Raw genomic sequence first — 21,789 nt, forward strand, 5'->3', positions numbered from 1 at the left:
CAGCTCATAGGCTCACTGGGAAATATTCAGTAGGAAAATATCTTCAAGTTCTTTACAGCCCTGAAATACTATGATTTTAGAAGAAGTCCAGATTTTTGAAAACAAATTAATATGCTAAAGAAAAATGTCCTGTCAGGCTCCCAAACCCTTTAGAAACAAATCTTGCAGGTGCTTATCAATACATGTACTATAGGGAACTAATAACTCGGATGAGTGAGGCTGAGATTCAGCCCAGTCTCCTTATGAGTTGATTACGGCTACAATATTCATCACTCATTGCTCAGCCCAGTGAGCTCATTTGTCAACTTAATGGATTTCTGCGACTTATTTTAACTTCTTAAAAAAAAAATATTTTTCTCTTTTGTCATATGTGCTTTATAGATAAAGTGGATACTCCTGCATCAATGAAATGCAAGAGTTAACAGAAGGATAATTTAATTTTGTAAATTAGACATAAATTGACCCATGGAATTGAGAGACTGGCCATGATGCAAGAAATCTTGGTGTGTGTGGGTATGCTTAACTGTAAACAAGACTATTTTAAGTCATCTCAGAAACAGATCCCATGGTAACATTCTTGAAAAAAAAGTATATGGGAAGGCAAAAGATAGAGGTCACCTGTAAAAGCACAGATCATCATTAATATTTATGGCTATATGTGCTGTTCTAGGGGAGTACTAAGCAATCTGGACTTTGCCTGGAGTTACTGGTGGACAATTATGAAATGCAAGTGCCTGGGCCCTGCTCCAGGAAATTCTGACCCAGCAAGCCTGGAAGGAGTCCAGCTCCCTAGATTTTTGTAAAAGTCCAAGGGTGATCTTGACGTGTAGTCAAAGGGGAGATCTACTGCATACCTTGCAGGATGTGGTGAGTACTGTGATGTGCTGCCTAAATGCCCTCACCATGGGTTCAAGACAACATTCCCTTACCACGGAGAGTGTTGGATACTGAGTACTCACTCACAGTGAAGTCCTTCGCTAGGATTTGCCCTCCTTGGTGAAAGGGACCTGCCTCACCCAAGGTCATGTTCATTTCCTCAAGTCAGCCTATACCTGATGGCTAGTTTAATGGGAAGAGGGGACAACAAAAGCCCATTCCACTTAACTCAATTTGTGGCAACCCTGAAGGGGTCTTAAATCCTACTTGTCAATGAAATGAAGTTATGTGGTATGGGGGAAGGTATTGGCTTTGAAGCCCGAAGGCTTATGCTCAAAGCTATTTTTGCCTATTGCTGCTAGTGGCTTAGTCGAGCCACGTCACCTCTTGAATCTTAGTTTTTTAACTTTACAAATGGGGACAGCAACAACAATAACAACAACGATATCTACTTCCGAGAGTATTTGTGAAGATTCATAAGAGTATAAATCTAAACTATAAATCACATAAAATACTGGTAGTTACTGTTCTAAAATGTTCTTAGATCTAAAAGCCCCCACATATTATGTGAGAAAAGGATATTCAGGTACTGTGCTGCTGGAAGTACAAAAATGTTTTAATTCCCAAATGTGTATGCACTTAACATTCTCTACTGCAAGTGTTTACTGAATTGAAATAATAAAATGTAATGGTATTATTTGTGTATTCTGCTGCTTCTATACAGAACTAAAATCGGCCATAAAAAGAAGTAGTCTGGGAGCCAAGACAATTTGGTGGGGAAAGAACAGTCTTTTGGACAAATGGCTCTGGAACAAGTGAATAGCCCCATGCAAAAGAATGGAGTTGGACCCTTACCTCACACCATGTATGAAAAGTAACTCAGAATGAATCTAAGCATAGGTGTAGAACTGTAAAATTCTGAGAAGGAAAGAGGTGTAAAATCTTCATAGTCTTGGGTTAGGCAGTGGATTTGTAGCCCCATCACCAAAGCAGAAGAGATAGAAGAAAAAACAGATAAGCTAGACTTTATCAAAACGAGAACATTCTGTGTTTCTAAAGATAGTATTAAGAAAGCAAAAAAGAAAATAGCCTGAATAGGAGAAAATCTTAAATCATAAATCTGATAGGATACTTATATCTAGAATATATAAAACAACTCTCACAACAATAAAAAGACAACCTAATTTAAAAAATGGCCAAGAAACTTGAGTATCTATTTCTCCAGAGACAATACACGAAACGGCCAATAAACAAACAAAAAATACTCAACATCATTCATTAGGGAAATTCAAACCAAACCCATAATGAGATATCATTTACACCTATAAGGATGGTTATAATAAAAAAGAGAAAGTAATTACTGGCAATGATACAGAAATTGGAGTCCTCATACACTATGGGAATATAAAATGGTATAGCTGTTTTTGAAAACATTCTGGCAGTTTCTCAGAATGTTAAGCATTGAATTGCCATATAAATCTGCAATTCTATGTGTAGAATAATAAAAATATGTCTGCATAAAAACTAATACACAATGTTTACAGCAGCATTAGTCATAATAGTGAAACAGTGGTAACATCCCAAATGGATAAATAGAATGTGGTATATCCAGAAAATGGAATACTACCTGGCAATAAATATAAACGAACCACTGATAACATCCTATAGCATAGATGAGTCTTGGAAATATTAAATTAAGTGAAAGAAGTCAGTCACAAAAGACCACATATTGTATGATTCTATTCAACATGAAATGCCCAGACTAGGCAAATCTATAGGGAAAGAAAATAGTTTAGTGGTTGCACAGGGATAAGATAAGGGAAAATAGTAGTGGCTGCTAGCAGATACAAGGTTTCTTTCTAGAGTTATGAAATGTTCTAAAACTGATTAGGTATGGTTGCACAACTCTGTAAATATACTAAAAACCACTGAATTGTACACTTTAAGTAGGTGGATTGTATGGTATGTGAATAATACCTTAATAACATTGTTATTTTAAAAATAATCCCAAGCTGAAGAAATAGGACAGAGGGTAACCAGAATTTAAATATAACTCATGGAAAAATATGATGACTATTTTGCTTTGATTTTTAAGTGAACACAGTAACCGTCTGCCATTAAATAAATCACAAGTCTAACGGCGTGGGAAAGAGACTGGCCAGGAAAAAATGACTGTGCCCTGGAAGAATTCAGATTCTTTCAAAAATGGACTCAAAATTCTCAGCCACTGAAATCAGACTCAAGGAACCAATAACCTACTGCTAGCTGATCCCAATTTATGCCTGCTAGCAAAAGACAGTATTTTAAAATGGGCCTTCAAAAGTCATTTTAGCAGTAAATGCAAGAATCATTTGCAGTAACTACTTTTACCAAATTGCTAAAACATTACCTGTGAGCTTTCAGGATCCTCTGAGCAATGGCATCACCTATCTTGTTGAATACAACTTTGTCATCAGCACAACTTATGAAAAACTGGTTCTACGAGAAATAGAGTAATCCTATAAGTCTTTCTTATCTTAGTAGTAAATATATAAGGACAGTGTGCTATATAACAGACACTACACTGATATTAAAAAAAAACATTTCACATAGCAGACATGTTCTTATTACTAAAATCATTTAGGAAAGTAAATGATGTCGAGAATAAGAGAAGCCTCATCTCAACTCTGGGTTTCGTGTACGTCTATACCCACATCTAATACCTCAGTCAAGTGGGAGGCTATGCTAGTATTTCATCATCTGAATTCTTTGTCGCTTACATTTTTAAAATTTACATTCCAAATTTAATCAGTAGGGATATCAGGTTTACAAATACAAGTATTGTGTAAATGCTCATGATTTAAAATCCTATACAGGTAAACATTCTGTCTCATGCTAAGTTTACCTTTCTAGCAGGATAGATGGCAGGATCATGGTCTGATTTTCTCCACCCATCCTCTATTACCTCCTAGTATCTGCTCTTGCCTTGTTTCACTTGTTTGCCTTTCTTATTTTTTCTGAACATCTATTTTAAGTAGCTTCAAATCTCTTTCACAAGTATGTTTCATATATAAAATAAATTAATAAAATGGAAAAAGAAACAACTTTCCTTTTTTGCTTTGAGTAATCTGTACGATTCATTTGCCTATAAAATATTATTTAAAACTTTTACTAAAAACTGGGGCAAGACATTATTATCATAATGGTATAAAAGATTTAGTTGCTATATAAAGGAATGTTAGTAATTCGGTATAAATACCACTACTACATATTTACATACATTGTTATGAGATACTTGTGATTTTTAAGTCTAATCAAGACAAAGTAATCTTTGCAGATCATCTTAAAGAGACATATGAGCAACGACTCAAACTATGGTTGTCATCCCTTTGCAACATCACTGCTTTTACTAGTTTACATGTTTTTATACTTAAGTACAGAAGTCTGTAAACTGCCTCTATAACACAAACTTACCAGAAGACATTGTGCGGAAATCATTTGAGAATGTGTTTCCCCTTAAGGCATCAAACAATAAAAATTTCAGTGGCAATCAAACCACATTTGTTTTTCTGAATTCATATTACAGAGAGGCTTAGCATTCCTCAGCTGTAAACATGGCCACGTGTCATGGCCTGCTCTTTTGTGAGGAGAGCAGGGTAAATCCCAACCACGTACCTCTGCTAGAGGTGTTAACTACCAGGTTTGTGTCCATAACCATGTGTAGCCACATGGCATTACTGACCTCATTTAGGGCTGTGATAGCATTAATAAGAAAAGCTGACTTAATGCTACTAAAAAGAGATAAAGCAAAAGGATTCTGGGTGATGGGTGAGGCAGCCATTAATATCTTATATTGTTATTATAATTGTTGAAATTAATAACACTATTTGTATTAGTACAGTAACTATTTGTATTAGTACAGTAACAAAGCTCCAGACTTTGATATTCAGAGTCCTTTTTCTGTTGCATAGTCTCATCCAGGATACCGTATTGCATTTGGCCTGCTAATATTTTTAATCAGCTTCTCTTTCTCCAGGCCTGTGAAATAAATATAGCTCTAATTCTTTCCTACTTGCCCTTAGTGCGTAGTCACTGCATGAAAGGCAGAGGGCCAGACTCAAGGGGAAGGAATATAGGGTCAGGATGATTTTCTCTGGGAAACTCATCTCCTTTACATATTACAAAAAAAAAAAAAAAATGTTCAATGGGAAAGATAAGGCTAAAATAAAGGCAGGAGATGTGCTCTGATTTACTTTTACACTATCAGAACTTTTTTTCCCAGGATTTCCCACATGCTCTGAGCTAGCTTTATATCTACTTTTAAGTTCATTTAAATCTAAACCCGGTGTCTCTAGATTTTCTTCTATTCTCTGAACACAAACTCTGGGATCTGACAAAAATTTTAAATGAAGAGTAGTTCATAGAGGATTGAAAAAGGTGGTACATGCCCTCAATATTCTCACATCTTCCTTTTCTATGTTCCTTTCCCTATACTCTCCCTATTCTAATATCCAGTAGCATCTAAGCCAGTAGCATCTAATATCCAGTAGCATCTAAGCCAGTAGCATCCAATCATCTCCATTTTCACAACTTCCTCTTGTGTGTGCTCTCCTGAAGCAGCTCCTGCTTTACACTTGGACCTTCCAACTCAAGACAAATAAGAATGTACTCATCCATTTGTGGTATTTCTGGTTAATAATATAGTAAGTTATACATTTTAATAATAAGATCTTGGGGGGTTCCTATTAGAGTTCTGAGTTAATGAAATTGCAATGTGAATGTCAATTATGCTGAGGAGGTAAAAATTCAGGTTACCTGAATTCCCATCTCAACGTAGGCCGATTAACATAGCAGATCCTGAGTTTGGGGACCCTGCAGTGTCTGTGAGCCATTTATGGGAAGGCAGGTTGTCATACCAATTTACATGATCAGGACTTACTTCTATATAGATATAGTGCTTGCTGTTCTCTATTACATGGATATACGCAGCATGGATGGACTCTTCATGGTATTTTATACCAGCCGACCAATCAGCAGCAGAGCGGAGCAACTGTAAGGCAGCAATCAGAAATGGGTAAACAATGGAGATGACACCAGATATATTAATAGAATGAAATCTGTTCTTCTTTGTCTACACAACTGAATGATTACAGTGGCCTGGGTGCCACGTGTGGGCCAAGGGAGAGTAGGTGGTTGGGAAACTGGTCCTTGGACATTATCTACAAGGAAGGAGCCCAGCTAGAATCAAGTCCTGAATATATCTTCCTCCACCCAGGATTATTTTCAGTCAAAATTAGACACCACCAAGTATGGCTTCTACCAAGAGTTGTTCAAAAGTACCTCTTTTGGTACCTATGAGTAGGGTGACCATTGGTATTCTTTTTCCATGATGGTTCCACAATTACTATTTATTAATAGTACCACTTTTACTCTCCAAAGTGCCCTGGTTTGAGTCATGTGATATGGTCATCCTAGCTCTGACTTGATAATGTGCTGATTCCTTTTCCCCCAAGAGACAGTGCTCAGATTAATACATTTTAAAATACCAATAGATTCATTTAGAGATATAATCTTGACTGTGGCTTTAATTGGCTTTCTGATTCTTAGTGTATCTCTTCATTGCTCAGCTTTCTCAGTCATACTGTCTCCCTCTATTCGGACACTCACCTGCTCCTACTTGGATTACTTAAGAGCTTACAGCTCAGGTATCTGAGTATTTGTTAAGTATGCTGATACCTAGTGAGATCACCTAGTTCAAAGCTTAGCCCAACTACTTTGTAGCTTTGATCTTGGTAAAGTTTCTCAAACTCCTGGTGTTTCAGATTTCTGTTCTGTTCAGTTGAACATCTATTTTATAGGATTTTAGAGAGGATGAAATGAATTTCTATGAAATGTGCAGGAGGCCTGTTACCTAGTATGTGGTATATAAGTGTTTGCTATTACTAATGAGAACATTAGAGGATGCATTTGAGCTGTGGCAGATCACGTTGAAGAGTTATCTCTGACATGACCGTGCACAGGAGGGCGGACTGGAAGACATGCAAACCTTCAGCACTAAGAACCATTGTTGGTCTCTTTTCCAGCATTCTAACTATGACTGCAGTACAATGTTGGGCATAGAGTAGTGTTCAATAAAAACTTAACAATTGATCTTCCTTGAGCAGTAGCATGACATTGCAGAAGAATCATTATTTGCTCTTCCTGATTTGAAATGAATATTGAAACTCTCATGAGGTCAATTGAAATGGAAAATAAAAGAATTGTTCCACATTATTAGGAATGTATAAAGCAATCCAGTACATAATTGGTTTTATGTCTGTTATATATAAAAGATGGTAAAATTCTTGATATAATCAATAGCTTAAAAAATAGCCTCTATAACACTAATTAAATTCAAACTAGTACTCACTAAATCATTGACTGTATTATCCTCAAAATGTTATTCCTTTATTTAGTATGAGGTATTTATTACAAAATAGTTTTCCTCGAAACACTTAAATTTTATCAGATGAAAATGCACAATTGGAAAATTTAATGTGAACAGCAACAGGCAAATATCTCAAAAGAAAACTCATAATGGGGACACCTGGGTAGTTCAGTTGGTGAAACGTCTGACTCTTGATTTCAACTCAGATCATGATCTCACAGTTCATGAGTTCAAGCTCCACCCTGATAGTGTGGAGACAGCTTGGGATTCCCTCTCTCTTTGTCCCCACTTTCACACTTGTTCTCTCTCTCCCTCAAAAAAAAAAAAATCCCACCAACCCCCCCCAAAAAAACTAAAAAAAAACCTCTAAGGAAAATATAAATAAATAAGATTCACACTGGGAAAATATCCTGATTCATAATCTCTAAGGAACATTATTGCCCATCAGTAGAAATAACACAATATTGAAGTTTTATTTGTTAGTCCACTCAAATTTATATTGAATTTTGTTGCTAAGGGGCATAGCCCTAAAAATGCAGGCTACCTTGAGAAGATTCTTATGCTACACATACTGATCTGATTCTGCTGGGAACGATGTATAAAACTGTAGAGTATACTGGACAGATACGAACTCTGGAGATCTGTGTTACAGCTCTGCCGTTACTAGCTCTTTCCCCTTGAACAAGTCATTTTAATATCACGGAGGCTCAGTTTCCTCCACTGTACAACTGAACTCTCTCTCTCTCTCTCTCTCTCTGACTTATTCCCTCCCACCTCGACACCCCACAGCTACTGGGTAAGGAAATTAATGGCATAACAAACACAAAGAAGTACAGAATGTGGCATGTAGTATATATTTGATGTATAGGATTTCTACCTCTGAAAACTTCCAGGCAAAATTTATATACCATCCTTGGTGGTGATTTCTGTCTTCCCCTCAAATCTCGAAATCTTATACTCTTCTTTCCTTTTTCACTCTCAAAATGTGCCCTGATTCAAAGATTTAATAAACCCATTAACATACGATAGAAATTAGGAATGCCAAATAGCGTTCAAGTCTAATTTGAAGTGGCTTCCTGGACAGCTATGCTGAAGAGAGGCTCCCTTGGAACTAGACATGCTGGGGAGGAAAGCTAAGGGTGATGGCCAATGGCTGCCATGAAGGCCAAGTAGGCAGGTCATATATCTGCCATCTTTCTTGTGAAAGGTAACAATAAATGTTTCCCTTTATGGAGGGCTTTAAATGTTTAAAATAAATATATTTGTTTTTTTTTTAATGGTCATTTCTTTTTGAGATAGAGAGTATGAGTGGAGGAGGGGCCAAGATAGGAGGGGGACAGAGGATCCAAAGTAGGCTCCACACTGACAGCAGAGAGCCCAATGCAGGGCTTAAACTCACAAACTGTGAGATCATGACCTGAGCTGAAGTTGGATGTTCAACTGACTAAGCCACCCAGGTACCCCTAAAATAAGTACGTTTGTAGGCCAAAAGAAGACCATGAAGGACAGCATAAGCAAGGTGGAGGGGAGCCCCCTAATGCCTATTAAACCTCAGCATGTCAGAGCCTGCCCCCCCTCCTCAGGGGGCTTCCACATTACCATTACTCCCATTGTGGGAGTCCAAACTTGTATTATTTTTTCACAGCGAAAATGCATTTAATTTTTAAAAGTCGTCATTTTGTATTAAACTTGAACATACTTCTCAAGTAACACAGAGTAAAAATAACTTGGGAGTACTATTTATTTACTATTATTCTAATTAGTTAAAATCTATCACCACACACACAAAAAAACTAAAAATACAGATTTCCCTTTGGTCCAGCCTCTACCCCTGAACCAGGGACCCTGAGGTGATCTACAAATCAACTTAACTGCTTTAAATGTTTGACGGTCTAGAAAGCTTATAAACAGCCACATAGGTCAAACACTTCGTGACTGACTCCGTTCCGTTTTGCTTTGTTTTTTAATGTTTTATTTATTTCTGAGAGAGAGAGGCAGTGTAAGCAGGGGAGGGTCAGAGAGAGAGGGAGACACAGAATCTGAAACATGCTCCAGGCTCTGAGCTAGCTGTCAGCACAGAGCCTGACGTGGGGCTCAAACCCATGAACCATGAGAACATGAGCTGAGCCAAAGTCGGACGGTTAACCGACTGAGCCACCCAGGTGCCCCCTTCTGTTCTAAATTTAAGATTTATTCTCCCCTTTTTCTTATCTGACCAACTTGTCCTGCGTTTTTGTTTTTAACCAGTGTAACTGAGACAAGCCTCAAACCCTTGCTCACACATGTAGAAATGGGCTTCATCTTACTCCCTACCCCAAGTATATACCGAGAATCAAATCTAACCCTCACCTTTGAAACCTCAAGTTTGAATACACAATTTTAAAGTGTATAAAAAGAGCATATTTCTAATTTTATGTTTTAGCCTCAAAACCGTAACTAGACCCAGTTATTTTCCATTGTATCTGTCCTATTTTTTAACTTTAAAGATAGCCTTCTCAAGTGAAATAGGTGAAGGGGATTAAGAGGTCAAAGTTCTTGTTATAAAATAAATAGGTCACAGAGATGGAAATAAAGAATATGGTCAATGCTACTGTACTAATGTTGTAGAGTGACAGATGGTGACCACACTTACCATGGTGAGCTCTGAGCAATGTACCTAATGGTTGAATCACTTTGTGTAGATAGATAGATAGATAGATAGATAGATAGATAGATAGACAGATAGATAACCTCTTTCTCCACAAGCCCTGACTCCTTTATATACAGTGGGCCCAAGTTGAATATACAGATTGATATACAGAATTCTCTTCTTTTATTTTTAATGGTTTTTTTTAAATTTATTTATTTCTAGGAGAGAGAGAGAGAGAGAGACAGCGTGAGCAGGGGAGGGTCAGAGAGAGAGGGAGACACAGAATCTGAAGCAGGCTCCAGGCTCTGAGCTGGCAGTCAGCACAGTGCCCGACGCGGGGCTCGAACCCACGAACAGCGAGATCATGACCTAAGCGAAAGTCGGACGCTTAACCGACTAAGCCACCCAGGCGCCCCTACAGAATTCTCTTCTTGAAGGAAAACTTTCAAAACTTCCTTAGTAATTGTCCCAAGTTGCTTTTCTCTTACTATTATGCCTTTCTTCCCTATAAATTCAGCACATATCTTAATTTCTCTTTATTTCCCTTAGCTCCCAAGTAAGTCACGGACCAGAGATTGCTAGGGCAAGAGCACTTTCATAGGCAAGCAGAGGTTGGCCTCCATGCAGTCAGGAGACCAGGGGTGCACTCAGACTGGTGGGCCTCACTCTGCCAGTCTGTACTGAGGAGCATAGACTAGAAGCACCAAGAAATAGGAATTTGTTCAAGGATCTGCCTCATACTGTCAGGCTCTTCCTTCTGATATTGAAGGAGATAATCCACAAAAGCTCAGGACAGTGCTGGACAGGGAGTAAACACTCTCCATTTAAGGGGCTTCTCCTGTCCAGTAGCAAGCACAGAAGTGTTACTACATGAAGGCCCCGTCCATAAATGGAAAACAGCTTCCATGTTAGGAAACTGCCTTAGAAGTAAGTTAAGTGGCTTTCTTTTATCCTCACCTATCTACTTTACTTTTTCACAATACAAAACATCTTGTGGCCCTTTGAAATCTACATTGATTCCTACATTGACACCCTTTGGGGATTCATTTGGCCATTCTCCCCAAGTGCAGGAACAAATTTTTCCAGTGATCTAATTTGGATGTCATTCACACTTGCCTGTATAGTTTCTTTTCAGTTTAATTTTTTCTAACAGACAAAGAGATCAAAGATATAACTCCAGTGGAATTATTTCCCTCAGTTTGGCAGGACTTCTCCACAATGATTATCTAAGGGATGGCTTTTCTGGAATAAGCTGCCCAATTTAACAAAAAAAGACTGTTCCCTATATTGATTCCATATTGATGCCAATTTGGCATCAGGCTTTTTCTTTTACCTTAATAGACATGTTGAATGTCTTCTGTCTAGGTCATTTACCTTGAGTGGCAGTGATAGCATTCAGGACTCTAGTTTGTTCTTTTCAGGGGGAAAACAAGTTCCCTTATACAGTCTATGCATAAGCGGTTTCAGAACTTTCTTTCCTCCAATTCTCAGCCCCACGCCTTTCTCCGGCTTTGTCTTCTCTCAATGTTCTTGGCAGGCTTTTGAGAATGCCCAGCTCTGAGGGGAAACACCCAAGTTTATTCTAAAAGTGTTGGTGGAAGTTGCTGAAGTCAGCTTTCAGGTTTGGATGACTTTCTTTTTCCCCCAGTAGCAGAAAGTGTGTCGGTGGGGGTGGGCCTGGCTCTAGTCTCCAGGGCAGGCTGTGTCAAGCCTTCTGTAACAGCTGTATCAGGGCTGGTGTGGAATCACCAAGGATGGTTGGAGCCAATGGTTGTGTGTTAAAAAAATTAAATAATTGGTTTCCCTTTTTCAAATAAAAAACATAAATAGTACCTATTATTTATCTATTTTCTTATGTCAAATGCTCTTCTCTCCCCTTCAATAAACATATGGTATGAAGATTTTGTATCCAGAACTAGCCTAGTGACTCCTCCAGAAAAACGTAAATTTCTTTGTTCCAAACTCTTGAAAACCCAAGGGAAAGCTTGAAGACTGAAGCTGGTATCAATATAACCCACACGAGTGCACCTCCTCGAAGTGCTTTGCATGGGTTGGCTTATTTAGCCATCACCACAACCCTATGAGGCAGATGCTTATTATGATCTCTGTTTGATTGATGAAGAAAACGCAAGCAGAGATGTGAAGTAATTTTCCCAAGGTTGCACAGCTCGCATGTAGCAAAGCTAGGCTTTGCACACTGACTCTAGGCTCTACCTCTTCCCCTTGCTCCATCCCCTTGCTCTTTTTTGAGTTAATTAAGCTTATAGTCTCTAAATTATATTATGAACAATAAACTATGTTAGAGGGGCGCCCAAGTGGCTTAGTCGGTTAAGCGTCCAACTTTCGCTCAGGTCATGATCTCACGGTTCATGGGTTCGAGCCCCGCGTCAGGCTCTGTGCTGACTGCCAGCTCAAAGCCTAGAGCCTGTTTCAGTCTGTGACTCCCTCTCTCTCTGACCCTCCCCTGCTTGCGCTGTCTCTCTCTCTCTCCTAGAAATAAATAAAACATTAAAAAAAAAAATAAAAATAAACTATGTTAGAAATCATGTTAAGATTTGTTAAAAAGAAAGAATAGCCCTGTGGCTCAGTGGCTGAAGCGTCTGGCTTCAGCTCAGGTCATGATCTTGCAATTCACGAGTTCGAGCCCCACATCAGGCTCTGTGCTGACAGCTCAGAGCCTGGAGCCTGCTTGGGATTCTGTGTCTCCCTCTCTCTGCCTCTCCCCTGCTCATGCTCATGCTCTGTCTCTCTCAAAAATAAAAAAAAAAAAAGTTAAAAAAATTTTTTTTAATTAAAAAAAAAATCAAGTTGTCTACTTCATACCAGGTCCTATCTCCTGGCTCCCTTCTGGATTCTTTGGAAAATCGGGGATTTGGTCAGATTATTGCTTTTGACCTCTAAGCTCTATATGCTCATGACTTGAAAACAATAATGTCTAGACAAGATGAATGATGTTTAGAGCCAGTAAATAATGTGAAGTGAAACAACACCGTGGTCAGTACTTTAAAGAAAAGGAGAAATGGAGCAGGGTCATTTCTTTTTTTTCGGTTTCTGGTCATCTCAGACTTTCCTGACTTCAGAAAGCTGCACTGCCTGGGTGTGCCCAGTGCTTTCACACTCTAACTTATTTTGGCAGTTCTGAAAAACACCTTCTGGCAACCAGTAAAGACCCAGGTTTTGTGAGTTCTAACACTTTAAATTGTGTGTGTGTGTGTGGGGGGGGCTGTTTTTAAGAAAAGGAATACGAATTTACATATGCAAACTTTGTATATGCTACAATTACAGTCACAGCCTCCTTCCTGGTCTCCTTGCTTCCATTCTCTTTCTAGTCGAAGCTCTTACTTACTTCTCTCTTTCTAGTATAAGTTTCTCATATGTAAAAACTTAGGTCCTAAAGTATGTTTGTTCAGAGAGATGGAAATAGACGTGTGTTAAAATGAGAGACCCTCTGTCAATTCAGCTTGGGAAATTTCTCATAGCACGTTCATTCGTGGTGATTCCATGCTACACATCAGCATAACAAAGGCACTAAGCAATCCTGGGCTTGAAAAATCTACAAAAATGTATCTGTCCATGAAATGTTTTTTTGTGGATAGCTATTAGCATTTCCAAGGTAAAACTGGGTCAGCAAAATTCTGATCGAAGTTAATTTTCAATAAAGCATTCCTGTATCATGCTTCTTCCTGGATGAAAAAAAAAAGTTCCAAAGTTCATTAACGCCTCCAGGATCAGGTCCAAATGAACCAGACCAATAGTCCATGGCATCCCTAATCTGGCCTTATGCTGTCTCAACTTCATCTAACTGCCTCTTCAAGAGCAAATGGCCTGCAGCAGTTGGTTTCCCCCATAGACGAGCAGGCAGTCGTATTCCTTACAGGAGACATCCCACCAGGTTCTCTCGCTCTTACTCACAAACTCTCAAGCTGGCATTTAGCCCTAGGCCACACGTAGCATTGTTAACTGAGTATTTCAATGTGACAGCTTTCTTTCTCCCAGCAAACTATGTTTCCAGAGGCAGAGAACTTTTGTCTTCTTCCTCAGCACTCAAGTATGCATTGATGACTTCACTGGGCAAACAGATGGCACTTAGTAAACATGTGTTGACTGAATCAATGAATTCATGAGTAAGTCTTGGTAGACTTCCTTTCAAATCAGTTGGCTTTACAGGTTTCTGAGTCCAGGCCAACCAGAGCAGATTGAGGATGAACATATAAGCATATCAGGAGATATCAGGGATCCAGCCCCCTCTCTAACACCACATCCAGTAATCAGAGATGGTGACTTAAGAGAGGCCTTTTATAGAGTGGACATGCAGGGTATTTATTTACCTTGCCGGGGACTGGATGAGAATATATAAAGCAGGGCTTTAACAAGAGATAGTAGAAGATATATGTGTACACAACATCGGAAAAACTTCCTTTGCTGATCACAAAAATGTACCATTCCCAGAAATTCCTTTTTAACAGATGCGTAATTAGCATCTGCTGACTTTGATAAGTTGATCACTGAGTCAATTTTAATGCCGTCTCAAATCTTAAATTAAATTCTCTTATTTTCTTAACATGGAGGCTCCTATTCTATCTTATGGCATGGGTAATTTTTCCCTCCCAGTAGAATAAAATTAAACAGGCTCATAAAATATTCATTGACTTACATATCAACACATATATATATGTGCCTCTAAGTTTAAATTAGTTGCCTCCTGTAGCCTGGGGTAACTAAATATTTGCTATAGGTATTTCTCCTGAGTGGCTTACGTTTTTGATTGTTCTATTATTTGATCTATGGCCTGAAATGTCTTCTTATTCCTTAGATACAAATACCTCTACTTGTATAGTAGAGTAACTGATTTAGGCATTTCATTTATATAATCATACTCACTAGAATCCATGTCCAGATTCTAAAAATCCACATTAGTGATGTCAGTGGCAGATTGCTGGATCTTTACTTAAACAATACTTTTGATGCTGATAGTGATGACCTTGAACAAAAGGCAATGGCAAAGGTGGCCCATCCAGGCTCTGCCCCTGATGTTCTCAAGATACTTGAGCCGAGGTAACAATGGACCAGAGCAGGGTTTCAAGGTCCACCTTGACTGATGACCAGGAGCAGGTGACGTTAGATAAGTCTCATAGCCCCACTGAGCCTTAATTTTCCTATTTGTAACTTGAGATGGCTAGACTGTATGTGGTAAAATTATGTGCCTCCATTAAGCAAATCCCATGTCCTTTTAAAAGAGCCTCTAAAATGCATTTGGTTAATTAGGAACTAAAATTAGATTGAACTATAACTAGCTTTTTAGATACGAAGTATCAGCCACATTGCTGGTGCTTAACTGGTATCAGTCCCAGGTTTACTGCATGTCAGGTTGCTAGAGTCACTTCAGGAGGAATTAGAGGACAAGCCTTTCTTCCTTGACTAGCCTTTTCTATGGCTCTTTATTAATTTATTTCCTCATTTTCCAATTATGAACACATTTATTGGAATCCCTGTGACATAAAGATTTCTTAATTTACATGTAAACTTAATACATTTTTGAGGAAACCAAAGCCAGACCCTTGATAGCAAATGTTATGAATGAAGGACAAAGAAACTTTTAAACATGTTTTGTAAGTGTAGGTGAGTTATTCCAGATTGATGAAGCCTTTTTAGTCATTCTGCAACCCACCAGTGATAATATCCAACATTAAAAAAAGAAAAGAAACAAAAAGATAAAAATATAAGTTTCTTGAGCACTTGATGTTTTTACAATTTATGTATGAAACATTATACAGATTAAGAAAGCACATGCTTTTGGAGCACCTGGGTGGCTCGGTCAGTTAAGTGTCTGACTTCAGCTCAGATCATCATTTCACGGTTCGTGGGTTCAAGCCCCGCATCGAGCCCTGTGCTGACAGCTCAGAGCCTGAAGCCTGAAGACACAGATTCTGTGTCTCCTCTCTCTCTCTCTGCCCCTTCCCTACTCGTGCTCTGTCTCTCTTCCTCTCAAAAATAAATAAGTATTTTTTAAAAATTTAAAAAAAGAATGCACATGCTTTCTGTGAGACCCTCTCATAAGGGACATGCTTCCTAATGATTGTTTTACATTTCAGTTATAAAAGTGAATCAGCTAAGAAAATTATCAATCACCTGCCATGTGTTAAGACTCTAGGACAGCTGACGTGGGAGGAAGAGAGGCAGAAAAGAGATGAGTGTATCACTAACAAAACTGATAATACAGGTGAAATAAGAGATGGACATGTAAAGATAATGATGAATACTCTACAGTGTAGGATAAAAGATGAGTGACAGATATAACAAGTGCTGAGGAAGGAAAAATGTGTACTTATTATATTTATAAAAGAGTTCTCAAAAGAGAATAAATGGAATAGATTTTAAATAGGAAATATAATACTAAATTTTCAAAGGCCTATTCAGATTTGCTTTGGAGTGGCACTCTCTGAAAAATATGAAGCCAACCTAATAGACACTTGATCTAATAACAGTAAGTTTACCCACAAGCATTTGGTGAAAAAGAAAGGCCAGACTTACCTGCACATTGGCATGGACAGACTCAGGCACTTGATATTTCAACTCATGGGCTGTTGCTTGAGATTTTGGAAGCAGAAAAGGATAAGAAAGGGACCGATATTTTGACTTCATTATCTAAAATGAAGAAAAACAGGAGAAGAAAAACAGATACAGATGAGAAAACAGCACCATTCTTCCCTACTTTGTAATTATAAAAGAAATTAAGATTCATTTGAAAAAGAAAAATGTTAACAGTGGATGTTTCTAGTTGAAGAGGCAATAGATTACTTCTTTTTGTGTTCTTTCCATTTTCCAGTAGCAGAGAACTCCTTTTTCCCTTCTTTTTTTTACCTTTTGTAGCGGGCATGTATTGGTTTATATTTTTAAGGGAAGCCTAAGTATCATCTAGAGTTATAAAGGTATATAATTCCAAAAATTGTATTTTTTTTGTAAACTGATTTCTTACTATGTGGTAGATATCTTGTCACAGCAGTGTATAACTATATATATATTTTAATAACTTCATAAGAAAATGATATAGAACTATATGTAATAAATTCCTATTCATTTGCATTTCAATTATTTCCCATTTTATTAGAATTATTAGAAGCAATGTCCAAATAAGTTACCTTGTTGAATTACCTTTTTAACTTAAGTATCCAAAAAAGGTTGTGATAAAGGTTGTATACTTTTTAAAAAGTGTTTTGAGGTTTACGAATTTATCCTGCCAGGAACAGAGTACACAAGTAACAGAAATCCACAAACCAATCACAGATACTAGCAGGTTAAAAGTAATATCCCTTCCCAGTCAGTTAAGCATCCGACTTCGGCTCAGGTCATGATCTCACGGTTCGTGGGTTCAAGCCCCACGTTGGGCTCTGTGCTGACAGCTAGCTCAGAGCCTGGAGCCTGCTTCGGATTCTGTATCGCCCCCTCTCTCTCTGACCCTCCCCTGCTCACGCTGTCTCTCTCTCTCTCTCAGAAATAAATAAAACATTTAAAAAAAAAAAGTAATATCCCTTCATTTATTTATTCATGCCCCCTTAATTTTGGTTAAAAATATTTCCATTATTTCTAAGAGATTATAAAGTTTATATAAATGAAAGCTCATGTAAATGAAAAATAAGGGGAGACTCTAAGCAGTTGATAAAATAATTTTGTCCCAAATTATCAAGGAGACTAAGGCCTTGTCATAATTTATAGCAAATAAAATGGAAGCTTAATGATTCCTGGATATAGGTACTTAAGTTATTCCTCAGTGTAATGAAGGCACACTAAAGATGACAGTCTGGACAAAAGGACAATGACTTCCACTTCTCATTCTATTGCTCCCTTTGCTCAGAACCACCTTCCAGAAGTCTGGGCCAGTATGAACCCAGTGCAACACCAAGACCCGAAGGACTTGAAAGCTCGAGCTCTCTCATCCAAACAAGGCCCTTGTCCCCCTACAACGGCCTTCTAGGTGACCATCCATCCAGACTGGATGCTTAATCAACACTGAGTATCCAAAAATGTTAAAAGGATCACAATAGGCCCTGAAAGTACTATCTATCTCTCTGCGCTTTGAATTGCCTGTGGTGTGAATGCTCAGGGACATTTTCTTTTTCTTTTGCCCACAGACCCTGGCCCTCTGGCAACCAGGCACTCCAGAGCAGATGGGCCACTGCAACCCCTTTTTGTCAACCCGCTAGATTTCTCCTCTTCCAGGCTCTCTTTAGGTGGACTGAATCATGATAAAACCATCCGTGTACCTTCGTGAAGTTCCAGCGCTGGATGAAGTGACGTGCCACGTCACGAGCTGCCTTCCCGTGGACTGCAGAGGCAATGTCGTGCCATGGCATCCGGGGAGTGGAGTACCTGTCAATGAAATCTGCCCAGGTGACCCAGGCAAGGTCATCACTAACTTCAGTGTCACTGACACACTGACACCAGCACTGACCCCACCCACAATATGTAAAGGAAACATGGTAATGTTCACTGTGCATATAGTACTTGGTTGGGGTGGAACAATACCTTTATAGCCAAGGAAAACATAATATCTATTACATTGAGGAGCACAGTCTCCCAAGTTCCTCCCCCAATATGTTTCAATTTCACTTAGTACAAGATAATCACTAGTCAAGGCAAGATGTGAATTGGTGTAAATTATCTAAGGCTGTGTGCTTAATATTACATTTTTTTTTTAGATCCTGTTGAAATAACCTCAGGTTGTGTATACAGTTCTGTCTCTCTCGTCTCTTAGACATGTAAGCACAGTGATAATCTGGAAATGGGTCATTATAATGCCGGAAGATAAGGATGATAAGCAGAAGAGGAGATCAAAGGAAGGCATCACTTCTTGCAGAATTATAGATTACCCCCAAAATAAGCCTCGATAGAACCTGGAGGTCTCAAACAGTAAGTTATGTTTCATGCTCCTGTCTTATTATGACTACAAGGAAATGTCCTTATGTATATGAGTGGATCATAATCTCCAAAGTTTTAGCAAATATTCAAAACAAACAAAGCAGAACAAAGGACCTCACATCTTGTACGTGCGTACTTGCTGAGATGCTGACAAGTAAAAGAGAAAACACAAGCAGCCACCCACTACCACGGTACTCACCAGCAAAAGGTTTATCAAGTTGAACCCAGTCTTTGAAGACAAAATTGCAGTAGTCCTTTCCATGCCAGAACCTGGTTTCCCCATGGAGCTCTCCCATGCCCGTCTGTAAACTGCGGAGGGAGCTGGTGTCTGTGAAGGCAGCAGAGACTGTGTTCAGGTGGGCCCCAGGGAGGGAGGCTCACCTCTCATTTATTAAATGCCTAGAGACTTCTGAACTGTTCTCTTTAAGCCTCAGAACTAGTGAAGCATGTGTTCAATCTATCTGAGGATGTGGGCGGGCAAGATTTCATAATCCGTATGAGTTTACCATTAGTGGGTAGTTGGGGCTATAACCAGGTGCATTACTTGACCATGAAATTCAATGTTCTTCTCCCCATCTACTAGAGGACTGAAGAACAGATCACAAAGATAATCATGAATAAAGAACTTGTTGAGTGGGACTATAGGAGAGCGGTAAAGCCGGGTCAGGCAGAGAAACATGAGATGTAGAGGCCATGAAGAAGTCATGCCCTTGGCTCTCCTCAACCAACATGGTGCACACCCAATACATAATTTTGTCTTTTGCATCTTGGAATCAAGAACCTCAAATCAGCACACAGCCCCTGTTCCAGCCCTGGAATTGTCAAGCTGACTGGCACTGAGCTTCATCTTTTTGGGTCAGAAATTCTTTTTACGCAAAAGGGAGAATTTGGCCTAGATGGCATCTAAGATCTTTGGGCTCTAACATTCTATACTCCCAATATCATAAATGACATCCATAATAAAAATCACAAGAACACACAGAACTTATGATCACATAAGGCACAAAAGCAACAACCCACTGAAGCATTTCACAAAGAGCTTTGCTGGGACCATTTGACTTAAGGATGAACACTCTGACTTAAACAGTTTGTGCATTTATGGGATATGTTGGCCACAAAGACAACTAAGCAGGAAGACAAGTAGAACTACAAATCACAAAGCAGCGCTTGGCACAAAAGAGGCACTTAACAGACGCTGGATGCAAAACTATTCATTGAATGAATAAATGGTAGCACATACCAGTGAGAGGAGTGGACTGGCCCCCTACCACCACATGTCCCAGAACTGTCTTTCTAAAATGCAGACTCTTGCCTTGAAAGCATTCTAAGATCACCTGCTGCCTGCCTACGGGGAGTCAAGTCCTAAAAGCTGAGTGTGCACAGAAAGCTCTTCCTAAACTGGTGCCAATCTCCCAGTCTGGGTCTTGTTCTTCCTCAGTCCAGGCCCCGCGCACAAACCACATTTCTCAGTGTTTCAACAGGTGTGATGTGTTATGTCTTGGTACGGTTGGCAGATTATTCCTTCTGGTCCGGAATGCCCTTCCCTCCCTCTCATCCTCAACTTCACACCTTTCCCGAGCCGCAATAGCTGTCACCTGTCCTACAGGGACCTCCCAGATCCCAGAAGGGAGAGGCAGCCACTAGAACCGCCATAGAACCATCAGTAGCTGCGCATCCCAGTGCCTCTGACTCTGTGATGTAGTTGTGTACGGATGCTTGCTCCGCACTCGTGTGTCAGCTCCTCAAGGGTGGGGAGTGTGCCTTCACTGCATGGTGGAGCGCCTGGCATTCTGTAGGCAATCAATATGTACGTGCAGAGCAAAGGGTTTTAAACAATCAGCACACACACTGATAATATTCTACCTCAAACTGAGTAATTAGCCTTCAAAGGTTACTGAAATAATCTATAAAAGAAAAATGTCTTCGAGTACTAAATGTTAACAAAACTAAATAATGTTAAAAATAGCATTCTGCCGGGGCGCCTGGGTGGCTTAGTCGGTTAAGCGTCCGACTTTCGCTTAGGTCATGATCTCGCGGTTCGTGGGTTCGAGCCCCGCGTCGGGCTCTGTGCTGACTGCCAGCTCAGGGCCTGGAGCCTGTTTCAGTCTGTGACTCCCTCTCTCTCTGACCCTCCCCTGCTCACGCTGTCTCTCTCTCTCCTAGAAATAAATAAAACATTTAAAAAAAAAATAGCATTCTGTTGACTTCTCTCAGTGATTTATTTTCCTGCTTTGTTGAGACTGAAAGGCCAAAGTACTGGCAGTCTGTTTGCTCACCTGTAAAATCTTTAGAGTAAACATGGCATTTTTATATTTTTTTTAAAAAAAGAGAGAAAGGAAACAGAAGAATGAAATAAAATCTTGGATCAAATTCCAGACTAAAAAATATATATACGATAATGTTATATATATAAGCTAAAGCTTAACATTTATACACATACATGTGTTTAAAAATTAACTTTCACCTAACAATCAGGTATGATAAGAAAAACAAAACAAAGCAAATTCTTGTCTCAGAAAATTGTGCTGGTACTGATTGGATTCAACCTGCTCATAATTCAAATCTGTTTTTTGTTTTGGTCATGGCCTACATTATTCTGAATAAGTCAGTCTTCCCCAAATACGAATGAAATATTAAGGCCAGAGAGCTAAGGACTCATAGTTGCTGTGATTACTGCTCAGAAGTGCATGAGCACCTATAAGCAGGAAGAGAGGTTTTTACATCAGCAATGCTGACCTGAAGGGCCCTCCTCAGTCTGTATTTGGCTCCCAGTTGATTTTATAACTTCACCTGCCTTGTCTTTGACATAGGTTTTCATGCCAGTTTTCTGCAATCCTCCTCCATCAGTGGCCCAGACACTGGCTGTAAAGTTCATGGAAAGGGTGTCTTCCTGCCCTTCACCCATTTCTTCTGGCTTTGACTCTTCCTCTCTTCTTTTTCTGGTCTCTTGGCTGCCAAGGCT

At 39.2% G+C, this 21,789-nt stretch overlaps 1 protein-coding gene across 3 annotated transcripts in view; it reads right to left on the reverse strand.

Annotated features, from left to right (window-relative positions):
- PLD1 (phospholipase D1) overlaps positions 1-21,789 on the reverse strand; it is a 208,624-nt gene that overhangs the window by 51,283 nt on the left and 135,552 nt on the right. For all 3 annotated transcript variants that reach the window (XM_039236512.1, XM_039236513.1, XM_039236511.1), the window contains 5 exons: positions 19,027-19,155; positions 18,173-18,291; positions 16,443-16,556; positions 5,795-5,905; positions 3,266-3,354 (listed from right to left, as the gene is read on the reverse strand). In XM_039236512.1, the coding sequence (XP_039092443.1) occupies positions 3,266-3,354; positions 5,795-5,905; positions 16,443-16,556; positions 18,173-18,291; positions 19,027-19,155 (562 nt within the window). The remainder of the gene's footprint in view (positions 1-3,265; positions 3,355-5,794; positions 5,906-16,442; positions 16,557-18,172; positions 18,292-19,026; positions 19,156-21,789) is intronic.

Source organism: Hyaena hyaena, unplaced genomic scaffold, assembly GCF_003009895.1.
Source record: "Hyaena hyaena isolate Hyena2069 unplaced genomic scaffold, ASM300989v1 scaffold_112, whole genome shotgun sequence".
Taxonomy (NCBI): Eukaryota; Metazoa; Chordata; class Mammalia; order Carnivora; family Hyaenidae; genus Hyaena; species Hyaena hyaena.